This window comes from Lepidochelys kempii, chromosome 2 (genome assembly GCF_965140285.1).
Source record: "Lepidochelys kempii isolate rLepKem1 chromosome 2, rLepKem1.hap1, whole genome shotgun sequence".
Taxonomy (NCBI): Eukaryota; Metazoa; Chordata; order Testudines; family Cheloniidae; genus Lepidochelys; species Lepidochelys kempii.
This window is the reverse complement of record NC_136381.1, coordinates 272,610,993-272,626,797: the sequence shown is the minus strand read 5'-3', so window position 1 is coordinate 272,626,797 and position 15,805 is coordinate 272,610,993. Positions and strand designations below refer to the sequence as shown.

The 15,805-nt window shown below is 45.3% G+C and overlaps 1 protein-coding gene across 18 annotated transcripts in view; it reads right to left on the bottom strand.

Annotated features, from left to right (window-relative positions):
• Positions 1-2,051: 2,051 nt before the first annotated feature.
• The window catches only part of SMARCD3 (SWI/SNF related BAF chromatin remodeling complex subunit D3), a 225,019-nt gene continuing 211,265 nt past the window's right edge, over positions 2,052-15,805 (bottom strand). For 17 of the 18 annotated variants that reach the window (XM_078851894.1, XM_078851895.1, XM_078851892.1 and 14 more), the window contains 3 exons: positions 15,283-15,405; positions 9,613-9,714; positions 2,052-9,472 (listed from right to left, as the gene is read on the bottom strand). In XM_078851894.1, coding sequence (XP_078708020.1) covers positions 9,419-9,472; positions 9,613-9,714; positions 15,283-15,405 — 279 coding nt within the window. In that variant the 3' untranslated portion in view covers positions 2,052-9,418. Of the gene's footprint in view, positions 9,473-9,612; positions 9,715-14,602; positions 14,669-15,282; positions 15,406-15,805 lie in introns of those variants that run through there. The other variant, XM_073335003.2, reaches the window with a different exon arrangement.

The following is a 15,805-nucleotide window of genomic DNA, read 5'->3' as shown; positions in this document are numbered from 1 at the left end:
ACAACCCTAACCCTAAATCATAGAATCATAGAATATCAGGGTTGGAAGGGACCCCAGAAGGTCATCTAGTCCAACCCCCTGCTCAAAGCAGGACCAATTCCCAGTTAAATCATCCCAGCCAGGGCTTTGTCAAGCCTGACCTTAAAAACCTCTAAGGAAGGAGATTCTACCACCTCCCTAGGTAACGCATTCCAGTGTTTCACCACCCTCTTAGTGAAAAAGTTTTTCCTAATATCCAATCTAAACCTCCCCCACTGCAACTTGAGACCATTACTCCTCGTTCTGTCATCTGCTACCATTGAGAACAGTCTAGAGCCATCCTCTTTGGAACCCCCTTTCAGGTAGTTGAAAGCAGCTATCAAATCCCCCCTCATTCTTCTCTTCTGCAGGCTAAACAATCCCAGCTCCCTCAGCCTCTCCTCATAATTCATGTGTTCCAGTCCCCTAATCATTTTTGTTGCCCTTCGCTGGACTCTCTCCAATTTATCCACATCCTTCTTGAAGTGTGGGGCCCAAAACTGGACACAGTACTCCAGATGAGGCCTCACCAATGTCAAATAGAGGGGAACGATCACGTCCCTCGATCTGCTCGCTATGCCCCTACTTATACATCCCAAAATGCCATTGGCCTTCTTGGCAACAAGGGCACACTGCTGACTCATATCCAGCTTCTCGTCCACTGTCACCCCTAGGTGAACCCTAAACCCTAACCCTAAATCTTCCCCCTAAACCTAACCCAGACCCTGATCCTGACCATAACCCAATCCCTCACCCAAACCCTAACACTCAATTTCACCCTAATCCCAAAACTTTACCCCGAGCTCTAACTGTAATTCTAGGCCTCTCCTTGACCCACATTCTCACCTTAAATTGCTGCTAGCCCCAGATGCACTCGCTTGATATCTCCCTTCTGCTCACTGTACGCTCTCAGCAGGCATTTATCCTGTACAGCTCCTTAGCTTGTTGTTACCTTAAATACTGTCTCCTGCAGAGTTCTTGCATCTTGCTAAATTGGCCCAAATGAACATACGATCTTGGTAATATACTTTACACCCATGCTGGTGGGAGTCTTTGAAATATCAAATATAGTCACAAAGGCCTCACTGAACTGAAAAAAAATAGAGCCACTTCTCTCACCCGTCTTCCATTCTCACTGAGGAATTGAACAAAGTCCAGGTACTCCTGACACCTTGCCACCAGCTGAAACCTACTTTTTGCCTGCTTCTGGTCTCAACCTCCCTGAGAAAATGATAGACAATGAAAAACCCCTCACCTTTGTGTTGCTGCACTCCCATGCCCTCCCATGTCTCTGTTTTCTGATACAGCTTGCTCTGGGCCCACTCCCTGCCTTCAGCCCACTCCAACTTGACCAGAGTATCCCAGTAGCCTTACCAGTTCGACACTGCTCCTGTCACAGAATACTAAAGATGAGGGCGCTCAGAGACCAAGTGAGCAGACCTACCTATACTCAGGCTTTTGGGGGATTACTCAGTCCTTCAGGATTTTTATATGGTGCTCTCTGTGGTACAGCTGGAGGTGATGCAACCCTGAAGCTGCCACTGAAATAAATTAGACAAGAAATGGCAAGATAGATGCTTCCCAGAAATGCCCAATGGAGACAGTTCCCAACCTTATCCCAATCCCTTTAAAGAGGCGGTTTCCAGAAAATAAATATTCACTGTGTTGAGTCTTTTTCCAATGGCAGCAAGAAGCCTATATGAATGAGGATAGACATTTCTGATGGTGGCTGGGACTCAGCAGGAAAAGCTGGCTTATCAATTTTCCATTGTAGACATATGTAAATATGAGTCACAGTTTGGACCTTCAGTTTCCCTGTAACCCCCTGCTCTCCCCCACTCCCCAAAAACCTCAGAGCTGTGCTTACAATCTTCAGGAAGATACTGAAGTCCTCTGAGTTGCTAGAAGGAGCAAGAAGTTGCAGAAATCTTCTGCTTGTAGTGTGTTAAAAAAATTCGCAAACAACTGTGCAATTGTTTCACAGTGGGCTTATGGAGCTTGCTTTGTTGAGAGATGTAATGCAAATGCAAAGGTTACAAAGGAACAAATTATTTATTGTTAAAAGCTTTTCTACGAATCACTCTGCATCATACAACAAAGATATGGTGGCTACACAGTAGAGGAAATCTCGCTTTCTCTTGTCACTCTCTGTGCCCCCCCATACACACACAAACACACACACAAGTTATGGAGTTCCATTCCTGAATAAGATTGGCAAAGCTGTTTGTCATACAAGGTAAGATCTGATGGACCAGATGCAGCTCACTGAACAACAGAGCAGTTACAAGAAAGGAGGAAACACTCTTCAAGAAAACAGTCTGCTTTGCCCTCAACTGCTTTCACTGCATGTGGAAGAGCTCTTAACAGAAAGAAACCTGACTAGTCTTGACTGCACAAGTATTAACAAGGGCATTCTGTTGTAGGTGACTCACAAGCTGCACCAGGACTGTGCCATCCAATGCTGCAAGGCACGATTCTAAACATGGTGCGACAATCAGTTTTGGCAGCTGGAGTGCTTTCTGCACTAGAATGGCCAATACTATGAGTTTCATCTGAACCAGTGTTAGTACTGGTGAAAATTTTTTCTACAATGTCCATAATTCAGACAAGGTTTATGACAGACTATTAGGCTGTGCCCTGCACACCCATTTTCCAGCCTACCCAGCAGTTATCAGACTGGCTGTCTCACTTGGTTATTCCACATATATATTTATACTTGCATACACACAGTGAGCAGACTGAATTACATAGACTGTGCTATATCCAAATGGTATTGCATTGATTAGTCTGTGCTATGATTTAATGGCACTTCAAGTGCTCTCTGCTCCATGTCTTCCCACTGCTGAATTCCACCACTCATTTGCGGGAACTGCCTAGATGGCCAAATAGGTCTTTTCATTCTGTACTTTCTAGGAACCACTGCCTCTGAATCCTTATCCACTGTGCAAAGTAGGGATAACTAAAAGAGTGTTACAAACCTGCCAATTTCACAGTTCAACTCCAAGATGCACCTTCCTTGTCCCCATGCATTGGAACACCATGGATTCTGCACTAAACCTTTTCCAGTCATCTGCTATAGGTTCTAGTTTACACCATATATATATAGATATGGACCTATATGCTGTTATCTACCCCCTTTCTCTGACAGATGCTAGATTCCTTTGTTGCACCCTGCATAGATTTGTGTTGTCCTACAGCATCAAAACAGAATAGCCAGAAGGGATCTTTTAGTCCATGTAGGCCCTTTTTCATGCACCAGGCAGGATTTGCCTCTTTCATCATCTGCTGAGAGCTTTTCCCAGAGCCTTCCTAACATCTTCTATCCATTAATTAAGTTAATTCAATTTAGTTTATCGTTCAAATTCTGCCATGATTACAATGCTGTTCGGCTTCTACCCAATCCTGCTGTATTGTTTCTCCCTACATGCAATTTTCCTTCTTGCTTACAGTACTGGCTCAGGCTCCTCCTGGCTGTACAGCCATAATACAAGGGACTGTTTCTCTCTTTACTTCCTCAGTAAAAGAATAGGTGCAGGACTGTTTCTAAACAATGATAAAAATCAAAGTCCCATACTCAATTTAGCCAAGGGAGATAGCTGTCAGCCACTCCTAAGAATAATGATTGGGGAATATAATTCTGGACTACATTGGGGGAGACTCTGAGAATACAACCTCTAGCTGGATATATTCAGTGTTATCCCTAGTTAGTCTACGGCAGTAACATACTGCAGTGGTAGAAATATGTAAGTTGGAAGCAACAACACTAATGGAGATTCTGAATAACCTGACGTGAAAGTACAGACATGGGGCAATAGAAATGTCCAATTAAATCCTGGACTGTGTCAGACTTGTATAAGGAAGACAGGCTGTTACCACTCCATCTTCTCTTATCAGAGGAGGCAGCACAGCTGGAATCTCAACACATGACCATCAGGCACCTGAAGGGGAAAATTTACCTAATCTAAAGTTCTCTGGCACATGTTCTCTGCCAGCAGATCGAGGGACGTGATCGTTCCCCTCTATTCGACATTGGTGAGGCCTCATCTGGAGTACTGTGTCCAGTTTTGGGCCCCACACTACAAGAAGGATATGGAAAAATTGGAGAGAGTCCAGCGAAGGGCAACAAAAATGATTAGGGGACTGGAACAAATGACTTACGAGGAGAGGCTGAGGGAACTAGGTTCACCGGGGGAAGGAGACCAAAGCCCTGTGGTAAGTGGGAAAGTGGGATACCGGGAGGAAGTACAGGCAGGAATGTCTGTGAGGGGAGGGCTCCTGCCTCATACTGAGAATGAGGGGCGATCAGCAGGTTATCTCAAGTGCTTATATACAAATGCACAAAGCCTTGGAAACAAGCAGGGAGAACTGGAGGTCCTGGTGATGTCAAAGAATTATGACGTGATTGGAATAACAGAGACTTGGTGGGATAACTCACATGACTGGAGTACTGTCATGGATGGTTATAAACTGTTCAGGAAGGACAGGCAGGGCAGAAAAGGTGGGGGAGTAGCACTGTATGTAAGGGAGCAGTATGACTGCTCAGAGCTCCGGTACGAAACTGCAGAAAAACCTGAGTGTCTCTGGATTAAGTTTAGAAGTGTGAGCAACAAGAGTGATATAGTAGTGGGAGTCTGCTATAGACCACCGGACCAGGGGGATGAGGTGGACGAGGCTTTCTTCTGGCAGCTCGCAGAAGCTACTAGATCGCACGCCCTGGTTCTCATGGGTGACTTTAATTTTCCTGATATCTGCTGGGAGAGCAATACAGCGGTGCACAGACAATCCAGGAAGTTTTTGGAAAGCGTAGGGGACAATTTCCTGGTGCAAGTGCTAGAGGAGCCAACTAGGGGGGGAGCTTTTCTTGACCTGCTGCTCACAAACTGGGAAGACTTAGTGGGGGAAGCAAAAGTGGATGGGAATCTGGGAGGCAGTGACCATGAGTTGGTTGAGTTCAGGATCCTGACACAGGGAAGAAAGGTAAGCAGTAGGATTCGGACCCTGGACTTCAGGAAAGCAGACTTCGACTCCCTCAGGGAACGGATGGGTAGGATCCACTGGGGGACTAACATGAAGGGGAAAGGTGTCCAGGAGAGCTGGCAGTATTTCAAGGAATCCCTGTTGAGGTTACAGGGACAAACTATCCCGATGTGTCAAAAGAATAGTAAATATAGCAGGCGACCAGCTTGGTTTAACGGTGAAATCCTAGTGGATCTTAAACATAAAAAAGAAGCTTACAAGAAGTGGAAGGTTGAACATATGACCAGGGAAGAGTATAAAAATATTGCTCGGGCATGTAGGAATGAAATCAGGAGGGCCAAATCGCACCTGGAGCTGCGCTAGCGAGAGATGTCAAGAGTAACAAGAAGGGTTTCTTCAGGTATGTTGGCAACAGGAAGAAAGCCAAGGAAAGTGTGGGCCCCTTACTGAATGAGGCAGGCAACCTAGTGACAGAGGATGTGGAAAAAGCTAATGTACTCAATGCTTTTTTTGCCTCTGTCTTCACGAACAAGGTCAGCTCCCAGACTACTGCGCTGGGCATCACAACATGGGGAATAGATGGCCAGCCCTCTGTGGAGAAAGAAGTGGTTAGGGACTATTTAGAAAAGCTGGACGTGCACAAGTCCATGGGGCCAGACGAGTTGCATCCGAGAGTGCTAAAGGAATTGGCGGCTGTGATTGCAGAGCCATTGGCCATTATCTTTGAAAACTCATGGCGAACGGGGGAAGTCCCGGATGCTGGAAAAAGGCTAATGTAGTGCCAATCTTTAAAAAAGGGAAGAAAGAGGATCCTGGGAACTACAGGCCAGTCAGCCTCACCTCAGTCCCCAGAAAAATCATGGAGCAGGTCCTCAAAGAATCAATTCTGAAGCACTTGTATGAGAGGAAAGTGATCAGGAACAGTCAGCATGGATTCACCAAGGGAAGGTCATGCCTGACTAATCTAATCATCTTCTATGATGAGATTACTGGTTCTGTGGATGAAGGGAAAGCAGTGGATGTATTGTTTCTTGACTTTAGCAAAGCTTTTGACACGGTCTCCCACAGTATTCTTGTCAGCAAGTTAAAGAAGTATGGGCTGGATGAATGCACTATAAGGTGGGTAGAAAGTTGGCTAGATTGTCGGGCTCTACGGGTAGTGATCAATGGCTTCATGTCTAGTTGGCAGCCGGTGTCAAGTGGAGTACCCCAGGGGTCGGTCCTGGGGCCGGTTTTGTTCAATATCTTCATAAATGATCTGGAGGATGGTGTGGATTGCACTCTCAGCAAATTTGCGGATGATACTAAACTGGGAGGAGTGGTAGACACGCTGGAGGGCAGGGATAGGATACAGAGGGACCTAGACAAATTGGAGGATTGGGCCAAAAGAAATCTGATGAGGTTCAATAAGGATAAGTGCAGGGTCCTGCACTTAGGACGGAAGAACCCAATGCACAGCTACAGACTAGGGACCGAATGGCTAGGCAGCAGTTCTGCGGAAAAGGACCTAGGGGTGACAGTGGACGAGAAGCTGGATATGAGTCAGCAGTGTGCCCTTGTTGCCAAGAAGGCCAATGGCATTTTGGGATGTATAAGTAGGGGCATAGCGAGCAGATTGAGGGACGTCATCGTCCCCCTCTATTCGACATTGGTGAGGCCTCATCTGGAGTACTGTGTCCAGTTTTGGGCCCCACACTACAAGAAGGATGTGGAGAAATTGGAGAGAGTCCAGCGGAGGGCAACAAGCATGATTAGGGGTCTGGAACACATGACTTATGAGGAGAGGCTGAGGGAACTGGGATTGTTTAGTCTGCAGAAGAGAAGAATGAGGGGGGATCTGATAGCTGCTTTTAACTACCTGAAAGGTGGATCCAAAGAGGATGGATCTAGACTATTCTCAGTGATAGCAGATGACAGGACAAGGAGTAATGGTCTCAAGTTGCAGTGGGGGAGGTTTAGGTTAGATATTAGGAAAAACTTTTTCACTAGGAGGGTGGTTAAACACTGGAATGCGTTACCTAGGGAGGTGGTGGAATCCCCTTCCTTAGAAGTTTTTAAGGTCAGGCTTAACAAAGCCCTGGCTGGTATGATTTAGTTGGGATTGGTCCTGCTCTGGGCAGGGGGTTGGACTAGATGGCCTCCAGAGGTCCCTTCCAACTCTATTATTCTATGATTCTATGTGCTGCATACCTATGCCCCAGCCTCTGCTCTTCCTTTCCTCACACAAACAAACTAGTATTATTTATGTATTTCTTACTACTGGAGACTGAACCCATCCTCTAAATGTAGCTGCTCTGTTTAACATGTGCTGAAAAGAGCCTACACACTGGATAGCATGCACACAACTGATACAGCAGCCTAATAAATATGGAAGCACAGTTGCAGATAACTCACTCTGTTTCCCCTCAGAATGTTTTGCCTGTGGTCAGGTTAATGGAGTAAATGAGAGCTGAATATCTTTCACATCCCAGGAACCTCACATTCCCACTCTAGCCTTAGCTTAAGACTGCAGGACTGGAGTGGTTTTAACATTGAAATGGTTTAGCCCAAGCATTGAGGAGTGTGCTCCCCCATTTACAATAAAAGGCCTCACTATCCAGGACAAAGCAGGGATCTGTCTCACACCAAATGAATTTATAAGATAGTACTGACTGGTACATCATCACAATCCAAATTCAAATGCTCAAACAGGTCTCTGAACACAATGGTCAGAGTGAAAACTATGGTATACAAAAGCAGAGAGGTTAAATGAAGAGACATGGATGTCCCCTTCCAGAATTGGACAAAGGAAACTCAGGAGTACGCCAGAAGAGGACAATTCCCCAACAGGGAAGACCTGCAAAGATGACAGAGGAGGAGATAGCAATATTAAAACAAACTACATTGTTGAGAAGAACAGTGCACTACAAACCTGAACTTATTTTTCCTTGCATGAGAGTGAAGAAAAGGATGCAAGTAGGAGTATCCCAGAAGAGGAGTTTGATTTATCAATCATCAATATGTCATTCATTCAACTTTGGCAACTGCTTTTTGGGCTGGGAATCATGTTGGGTTATTATTACAGACTGACTTGGGTGCAACATAGATTCAGGGTTCAAGGAGTGGGCATGTGCCACTACTCCCTGCCTCTTGGCTGTTTAATAGGTTGTAATTTTCATAGCCTGGATCTCCTATACTTCTCGAAGGAAGTTGTTTTTTCTAGGAGTTCTTAATCTCTACTGCTGGAACTTGACTGTGGCAGATAGTGCTTGTAACCCAGCAGCATCCTGAAGTACAGTTACAGATTAAATAAAGGGGCTGAAAGTTTTTTCTGGTATAGGTTCTACATCTGTGGTTGAAACATAGGGTTCATCCATGGAGTCAGAGAAGAGAAGTCACTGCAATTTTCTTACATGCTATGAAGTTGCACATCTTGGACTCTGCAGCACTTCAGTGATCAGGAGGAAACATCTCTTGAGCACTGTTCCTTATGTTACAGCCAGCACAGCACAAAGGTAATGAAATCAGATACCTTACATTGTAGCCTTCCAGTAATACTAACTGCAGCTAAAGCAGTAATAAACACAAAGCACCACTAGGTCATTTCCACTTTCCCAGAATGCTTCCTTTTGGCTCCAACCTCACCACTACTGGCTCCAATGATACCACTGGCAGTTTTCTTATCATAGAGGCAGTTATATTCGTCTCGGCATTGCAGATTTGAGCATCATGATGAGTTCTTGGCTTGTGTGGTGAAACGGACTTCACTCCATCTTTCACTCAAGGGGACAAGGTCTTGCAGAATGAATGGCCTGACTGTACCTCTTCCTTTTAGATGTTTTGTCACTTAATGGACAGAAATCTTTCTCTCCCATGGGGGAGGGCAGCCCCTTGGTCAGTTCCAGTTGGAATGGAAACTGTGTTTGGGTAACTGAATGATTCCACAGCTGGTAGAACATTTTGTCCATTTTCAGGGAATTATCAGTGCAGAAAGTTGTCATAGGAGACTCTCAGATCACAGCTGAAACCACGAAGAATGAGAACTGCCTTTGTTTCTCCACATCCACAGTCTCCTGTAACATCTAGCATCCCCCCCCCCGACCCATGAATATATGGTATAGTCCAATAAGTTTGTTGTGTAGTGTCTGAACTTTCTACTAAAACTCAATGATGCAAGTAGATGGATGAACATTTAATCCTTATTAATATGGACACCTCTATGGGGAATAGAAATCTTGCGCCCTCTCCGGCCTGGAATGGTTTGAGACACTCACATTAGCAGGATTTTCAGGGGTCACGCTAAAGCTGGTGTTGTGACTGGTGTTGCTGATGGCACATTCTTGTCCAGTCATTAAGCAAGTCCATGTGTAACAGTGAGCTAAGTAACACTTAGACGTCCACTGGCTCTAGGTTCATGATGCCAATGGGAGACTGTAAATAAAGTTTATGTGTTACGCACTCCCAGAGACTGTTCCAGTTCCTGCCGGCGCTGTTGGATCTGAAAGAATAAAAATTATAAGTCTGTACAATTCTGCAGATTCACACATCATCAATCAGCAGGCAGGAGGATTCACTCTGCCCATGCCCAGTTAGCCAGCATGCATGCCACAAGCAGGCTAAGTTACATTTCCTCCTTACCTTGCAGTAGAAATATCTGCTAACAGCCTCCTGGGACCAGGGCTCATGATAAAATTCAGCTCTACGCTCCTCCTCAGGGTTCCCAACCACATCAGTCATCACCTGTGACAAAGATGCAACAATTCCTTAGCACATTTCTTATAATCTGCATGTAACCCTCCAACATACCTGGAGTCAAAGTGTCCCAGCAATGTCTACGTGGCTTCCTCACCAGCATTAAATTGTCAGGATCTTAACCAAAAATGCTTACTAAAGTGCTGTCTTTATCCAATATCCATATCTCTCCTGAGCCCACTCCATTTCCCAACACGGAAAGAACTGCTATGGAGAAAGTCAGTCAATTAATAAATTAGGAAAGGGGAGAAAACTGAAGGCTCAAAATTGGCCAAAAACTTGAGGTACTTTTTCAATATCTGCAAGAAAATATAAAAAGATTTGAACAATTAACGGGGAAAGAAAAATCTTAAAATGGTTGAGATTTTCAAAGCAGTGCAGGGGACTTTAAGTCATTAAAAGCAATGACCAAATCCCCTGCACTGCTTTGAAAAGCTGAGCAAATATAACTGTTGTTACAGAACAAGGCAGGGGACATTTAGTGCATTGCATATTGTCACTAATGCACAGAATCCATGCTATGCCCTGGCTTGTACATAGTTACCTGGGAGGACCCCATCAGTGTGCAAAACCCCCAAGGGTTTACACTTTTCCATAAGGATAAACTGCATGGTCTCAATGTCTCCTAGACTGTGCTGCCAGGCTCCAGCACTCCCACTTCTCACCTTAAGCTTTGCCCAGCTAGTCTGGCTAAAGCACATTCCTTTTAAGAGACTTTTACCCTCTTCAGAGATCAATGCACTTCAGCAAGTATCTGCTGCAGCTCCATGCAGCCTTCTCAAAAACAGACTAGGGTTTATTAGTCAACTGGGATACTCCTAGTTGCATCCTGGAACACAGCATCAGGAAGTTCTTTAAGTTAACACAGAGAAGCAAAGGATAAGGCTATGTCCAGACTTAAAAAACTAGTGTCACAGCTGCACCACTGTAGTGTTTCAGTGTAGACACTTACTACAGTGATGAGAGTTGGTCTTCCATCACTGTATGTAATCCACCTCCCTGAGAGGTGTTAGCTAGGTCAATGAAAGAATTCTTCCATCAACCTAGCACTCTCTACTCTGGGGATTAGGGTGTTTTAACTACGGCCTGGTCTACACTATGAGGTTAGGTCTAATTTAGCCATGTTAGGTTGATTTTATAAGGAATGCGCCTACACAACCAACCCCGTTCCGCCAACCTAAAGGGCTCTTAAAATGGATTGCTGTACTCCTCCCCAACGAGGGGAGTAGTGCTAAAATCAACCTTCCTGGGTCGAATTTGGGGTAATGTAGACGCAGCACTGTGCAATTTGATGGTATTGGCCTCCGGGAGCTATCCCAGAGTGCTCCAATGTGACCGCTCTGGACAGCACTTTCAACTCTGATACACTAGCCAGGTACACAGGAAAAGCACTGGGAACTTTTGAATTTCATTTCCTGTTTGAAGAAAAGGAGTACTTGTGGCACCTTAGAGACTAACAAATTTATTTGAGCATTTATTTGAGTCTCTAAGGTGCCACAAGTATTCCTTTTCTTTTTGCGGATACAGACTAACATGGCTGTTACTCTGAAACATTTCCTGTTTGGTCAGCGTGGCAAGCTCAGCAGAACAGGTGACCATGCAGTCCCAGAATTGCAAACGAGCTCCAGCATGGAGCGAACGAGAGACACTGGAGCGGATTGCTGTATGGGGAAAAGAATCTCTGCAGGCAGAACTCCAATCCACCAGAAGAAATGCTGATATATATACCAAAATTACACAGGGTATGGTGGACAGAGGCTACACCAGGGACACACAGCAGTGCCGTGTGAAAATTAAGGAGCTCAGGCAAGCCTAGCAAAAGACAAAGGAGGCAAACAGTAGCTCAGGGTCAGAGCCCTAGACATACCGCTTCTATGATCAGCTGCATGCCATTCTAGGGGGAGACCTAGACCCTACCACTACCCCATGACTGTCTGTGGACACCTGCAAGGTGGCAGCCTCACACAACACGGAGGAGGTTTTTGTGGATGAGGAAGAGGAGGAGAAGGAGAATGCATAGCAGGTAAGTGGAGAATCTGTTCTCCCCAGCACCCAGGATCGTTTCATCATCCTGGAGCCAATACCTCCCAGGGCATATTGTTCCCAGACCCTGAAGGCGGAGAAGGCACCTCTGGTGAGTGCATATTTGTAACTAAACTATAGGTGTTAAAAGCAATTGTGTTTAATGTTTGATTTGCCCTGAACAATTGGGATGCATTTGCAGCCAGTACAGCTATAGGAAAAATCTGTTAATATGTCTGGGGATGTAGTAGGAATCCTCTAGGGACATCTCCATGAAGCTCTCCTGGAGGTACTCTGCAAGTCTTTGCAGAAGGTTTCTGGGGAGGGCTGCCTTATTTCGTCCTCCGAGGTAGGACATTTTACCATTCCAAGCCAATAGCATGTAGTCTGGAATCATTGCAGCACAAAGCATGGCAACGAATGGTCCTGGGTTTTGGTCGTGTTCATGCAACATTCGGTCTTTATCTTTCTGTGTCAGCCTCAGGAGAGTGATATCATTCACGGTCACCTGGTTGAAACAGGGGACTTTTTGTAAGGGAACAGTAAGCCCCTCCTTGGTGATCCCTGGCACATTAGACCCCGGTCATGCTGGGCTGTTTGCACTTGGCTAAAAGGGATCATCCCGGAGAACAGCCATGCAGGGGGGAGGGGTGTGCTACACATCCACCCCAAAACTGCAGCCCCTCCTTTTAAACGGCAAATCCAACCGGCATTGGTTGCTATGGGAACGGAGGGTGCGCTGCAGTTTGAAACCATTCCCACACGTTATGAAAGCGGAAGAAGCCAACCCCACGTACCCTTTGGCTTACCATGGCTGCCTGGAAACAGAATTCTGTTGCCCAGCCATGTGTGATGTGTCACCATACTGGCAGGTGCTCAATATAAAAAGCAAAATGCAACCTTGTACCTAAAACACATGTGTTGTCTGCTGTGAATTGCTTGATTCACTGTGAAAGAGTCTCCCTTTTGTTCTCAGAAATGCATTTTCTTAAATTCTACTTTCCCTTTTCTCCCCCACTTCAGCTGAAAATGTTTCTATGCTCCCCGTATCAACTCCAACCCTGAGCAGATCAGAAGGTGAAAAAAACACACTTGCGATGATATGTTTTCAGAGTTCGTGCAGTCCTCCCGCACTGATAGGGCACAGCTGAATGCATGGAGGCATTCGGTGGCAAAAGCCAGGAAAGCATACAGATAGCGTGATCGGAACACACAGGAGGAGATGAATGAATGGATTCAGAACAACAGGGACTTTATTTCCTGTGCCAGCTGTGGTCAAAGGGGGCGGGACTGGCTTACAGTTCATTCACCACAGGGGGTGGTTTTGCATCAAGGACAAACACACACAACTGTCACACCGTAGCCTGGTCAGTCATGAAACTGTTTTTGAAAGCCTCTCTGATGCGCAGCGCACCTCGGTGTGCTCTTCTAATTGCCCTGGTGTCTGGCTGTTCAAAATTGGCCACCCGGTGATTTGCCTCAATCTTCCCACCTCACCATAAACGTCTCCCCCTTATTCTCACAGATATTATGGAGCACACAGCAAGCACCAATAACAATGGGAATATTGCTTTCGCTGAGGTCTAACCTACTCAGCAAACAGCACCAGTGCCCTTTTAAACATCCAAAGGCACATTCTACCACCATTCTGCACTTTCTCAGCCTATAGAATCATCATAGAATATCAGGGTTGGAAGGGACCCCAGAAGGTCATCTAGTCCAACCCCCTGCTTGAAGCAGGACCAATTCCCAGTTAAATCATCCCAGCCAGGGCTTTGTCAAGCCTGACCTTAAAAACCTCTAAGGAAGGAGATTCTACCACCTCCCTAGGTAACGCATTCCAGTGTTTCACCACCCTCTTAGTGAAAAAGTTTTTCCTAATATCCAATCTAAACCTCCCCCACTGCAACTTGAGACCATTACTCCTCGTTCTGTCATCTGCTGGCTGTTCCTGATCACTTTCCTCTCATGCAAGTGCTTCAGGATTGATTCTTTGAGGACCTGCTCCATGATTTTTCCAGGGACTGAGGTGAGGCTGACTGGCCTGTAGTTCCCAGGATCCTCCTTCTTCCCTTTTTTAAAGATTGGCACTACATTAGCCTTTTTCCAGTCATCCGGGACTTCCCCGGTTCGCCACGAGTTTTCAAAGATAATGGCCAATGGCTCTGCAATCACAGCCGCCAATTCCTTCAGCACTCTCGGATGCAACTCGTCCGGCCCCATGGACTTGTGCACGTCCAGCTTTTCTAAATAGTCCCTAACCACCTCTATCTCCACAGAGGGCTGGCCATCTCTTCCCCATTTTGTGATGCCCAGCGCAGCAGTCTGGGAGCTGACCTTGTTAGTGAAGACAGAGGCAAAAAAAGCATTGAGTACATTAGCTTTTTCCACATCCTCTGTCACTAGGTTGCCTCCCTCATTCAGTAAGGGGCCCACACATTCCTTGGCTTTCTTCTTGTTGCCAACATACCTGAAGAAACCCTTCTTGTTACTCTTGACATCTCTGGCTAGCTGCAGCTCCAGGTGCGATTTGGCCCTCCTGATATCATTCCTACATGCCTGAGCAATATTTTTATACTCTTCCCTGGTCATATGTCCAACCTTCCACTTCTTGTAAGCTTCTTTTTTATGTTTAAGATCCGCTAGGATTTCACCATTAAGCCAAGCTGGTCGCCTGCCATATTTACTATTCTTTCGACTCATTGGGATGGTTTGTCCCTGTAACCTCAACAGGGATTCCTTGAAATACAGCCAGCTCTCCTGGACTCCTTTCCCCTTCAAGTTAGTCCCCCAGGGGATCCTGGCCATCCATTCCCTGAGGGAGTCGAAGTCTGCTTTCCTGAAGTCCAGGGTCTGATCATAGCAGTTTAGTTATCAACTCCATGCAGACAACTCAAATACACATCTGCATTCAGGACTTCTGAAGGGAAGGGAAAGTGTCTTTATTTGTTTCTGTGAACCATTATTATTCATTATTGTACTGCAATAAAACCTAGAGTTCCCAGTCAAGGATCAAAACTTCATTGTGTTGGGTCATGAAATAAAAGACAGTCCCTGGACCAAGGTGAAAACACAATAGGTGGACAAAATAAATGAAGTATTTTTCATTATAAACAGTAGTCAGACTTGCCCTCTAACTAGTCATTATCACCTGGCAGCTTTTTGTACAAATCAAGGCAAAGGTGAGTCATAAAGGGGGATTTGCATGGCAAAGCACCTACCATGCTCGCAGGTGCTCAAAATAGCAAATAAAATACTTCACAAATCTTTTTAGTAAAGCTACATGGATCAGAACCAATGAAAAATATTTGTTGAAACCTTTGTGAGCTACAAACACTTCTCTCACATTACAATTTTTCTAAAAGATCTGCTCTAGGAATTATTTTGGGGAAGTTCTATGGCCTGTGTTATACGGGAAGCCAAACTAGATGATCACAATGGTCCCTTCTGTCCTTGGAATTTATGAATCTGAAACTGCACAGCTCAAGCCCATGCTTGACTGACTCCTCTTCCCTCCCAGAATGCCCTGCTCACCTTGAGATCCCTGCTCTGGGATCGGAGAAGATCTTGAATGTATCCTTTGGGATCTTTAGAGAAACTCAGCATGAAATCACGTTGTATCTTTAGCTGGTTTATAGATTCAATTGTCTCATGAATCTGAAAAGTAGAAGAAATAATATGGACATTCTTGTATTTACGTGTCCCCAAGCCACAGTGTGTCTGAGTTTATCCTCTTTAGCCCATCTGTAATTCATATGAAACACAGAACTGTCATTTTGACAAATTACAGTTATTAAGAATCCCAAGGCATCTTTCCCCAGAATAAGCATGTTAACTCTGATGTCTTGGCCATGTTCTGCTTTCCTGACTGCTCCTACACTTCACCTAGATACAGAATTCTTTTTCACATCCTGTCCTGAACTGTTGGATAGTGTGAAGCATGCACTGTCAAGAACTAACTTATTTCACTGGAGGATTCAGTGATCCCTGTGGACAGTGAGCCAGTTTGCCAAGTCTGTTAAGATATTTTGGGATCTTTCTGGATGAAAGATGCTAT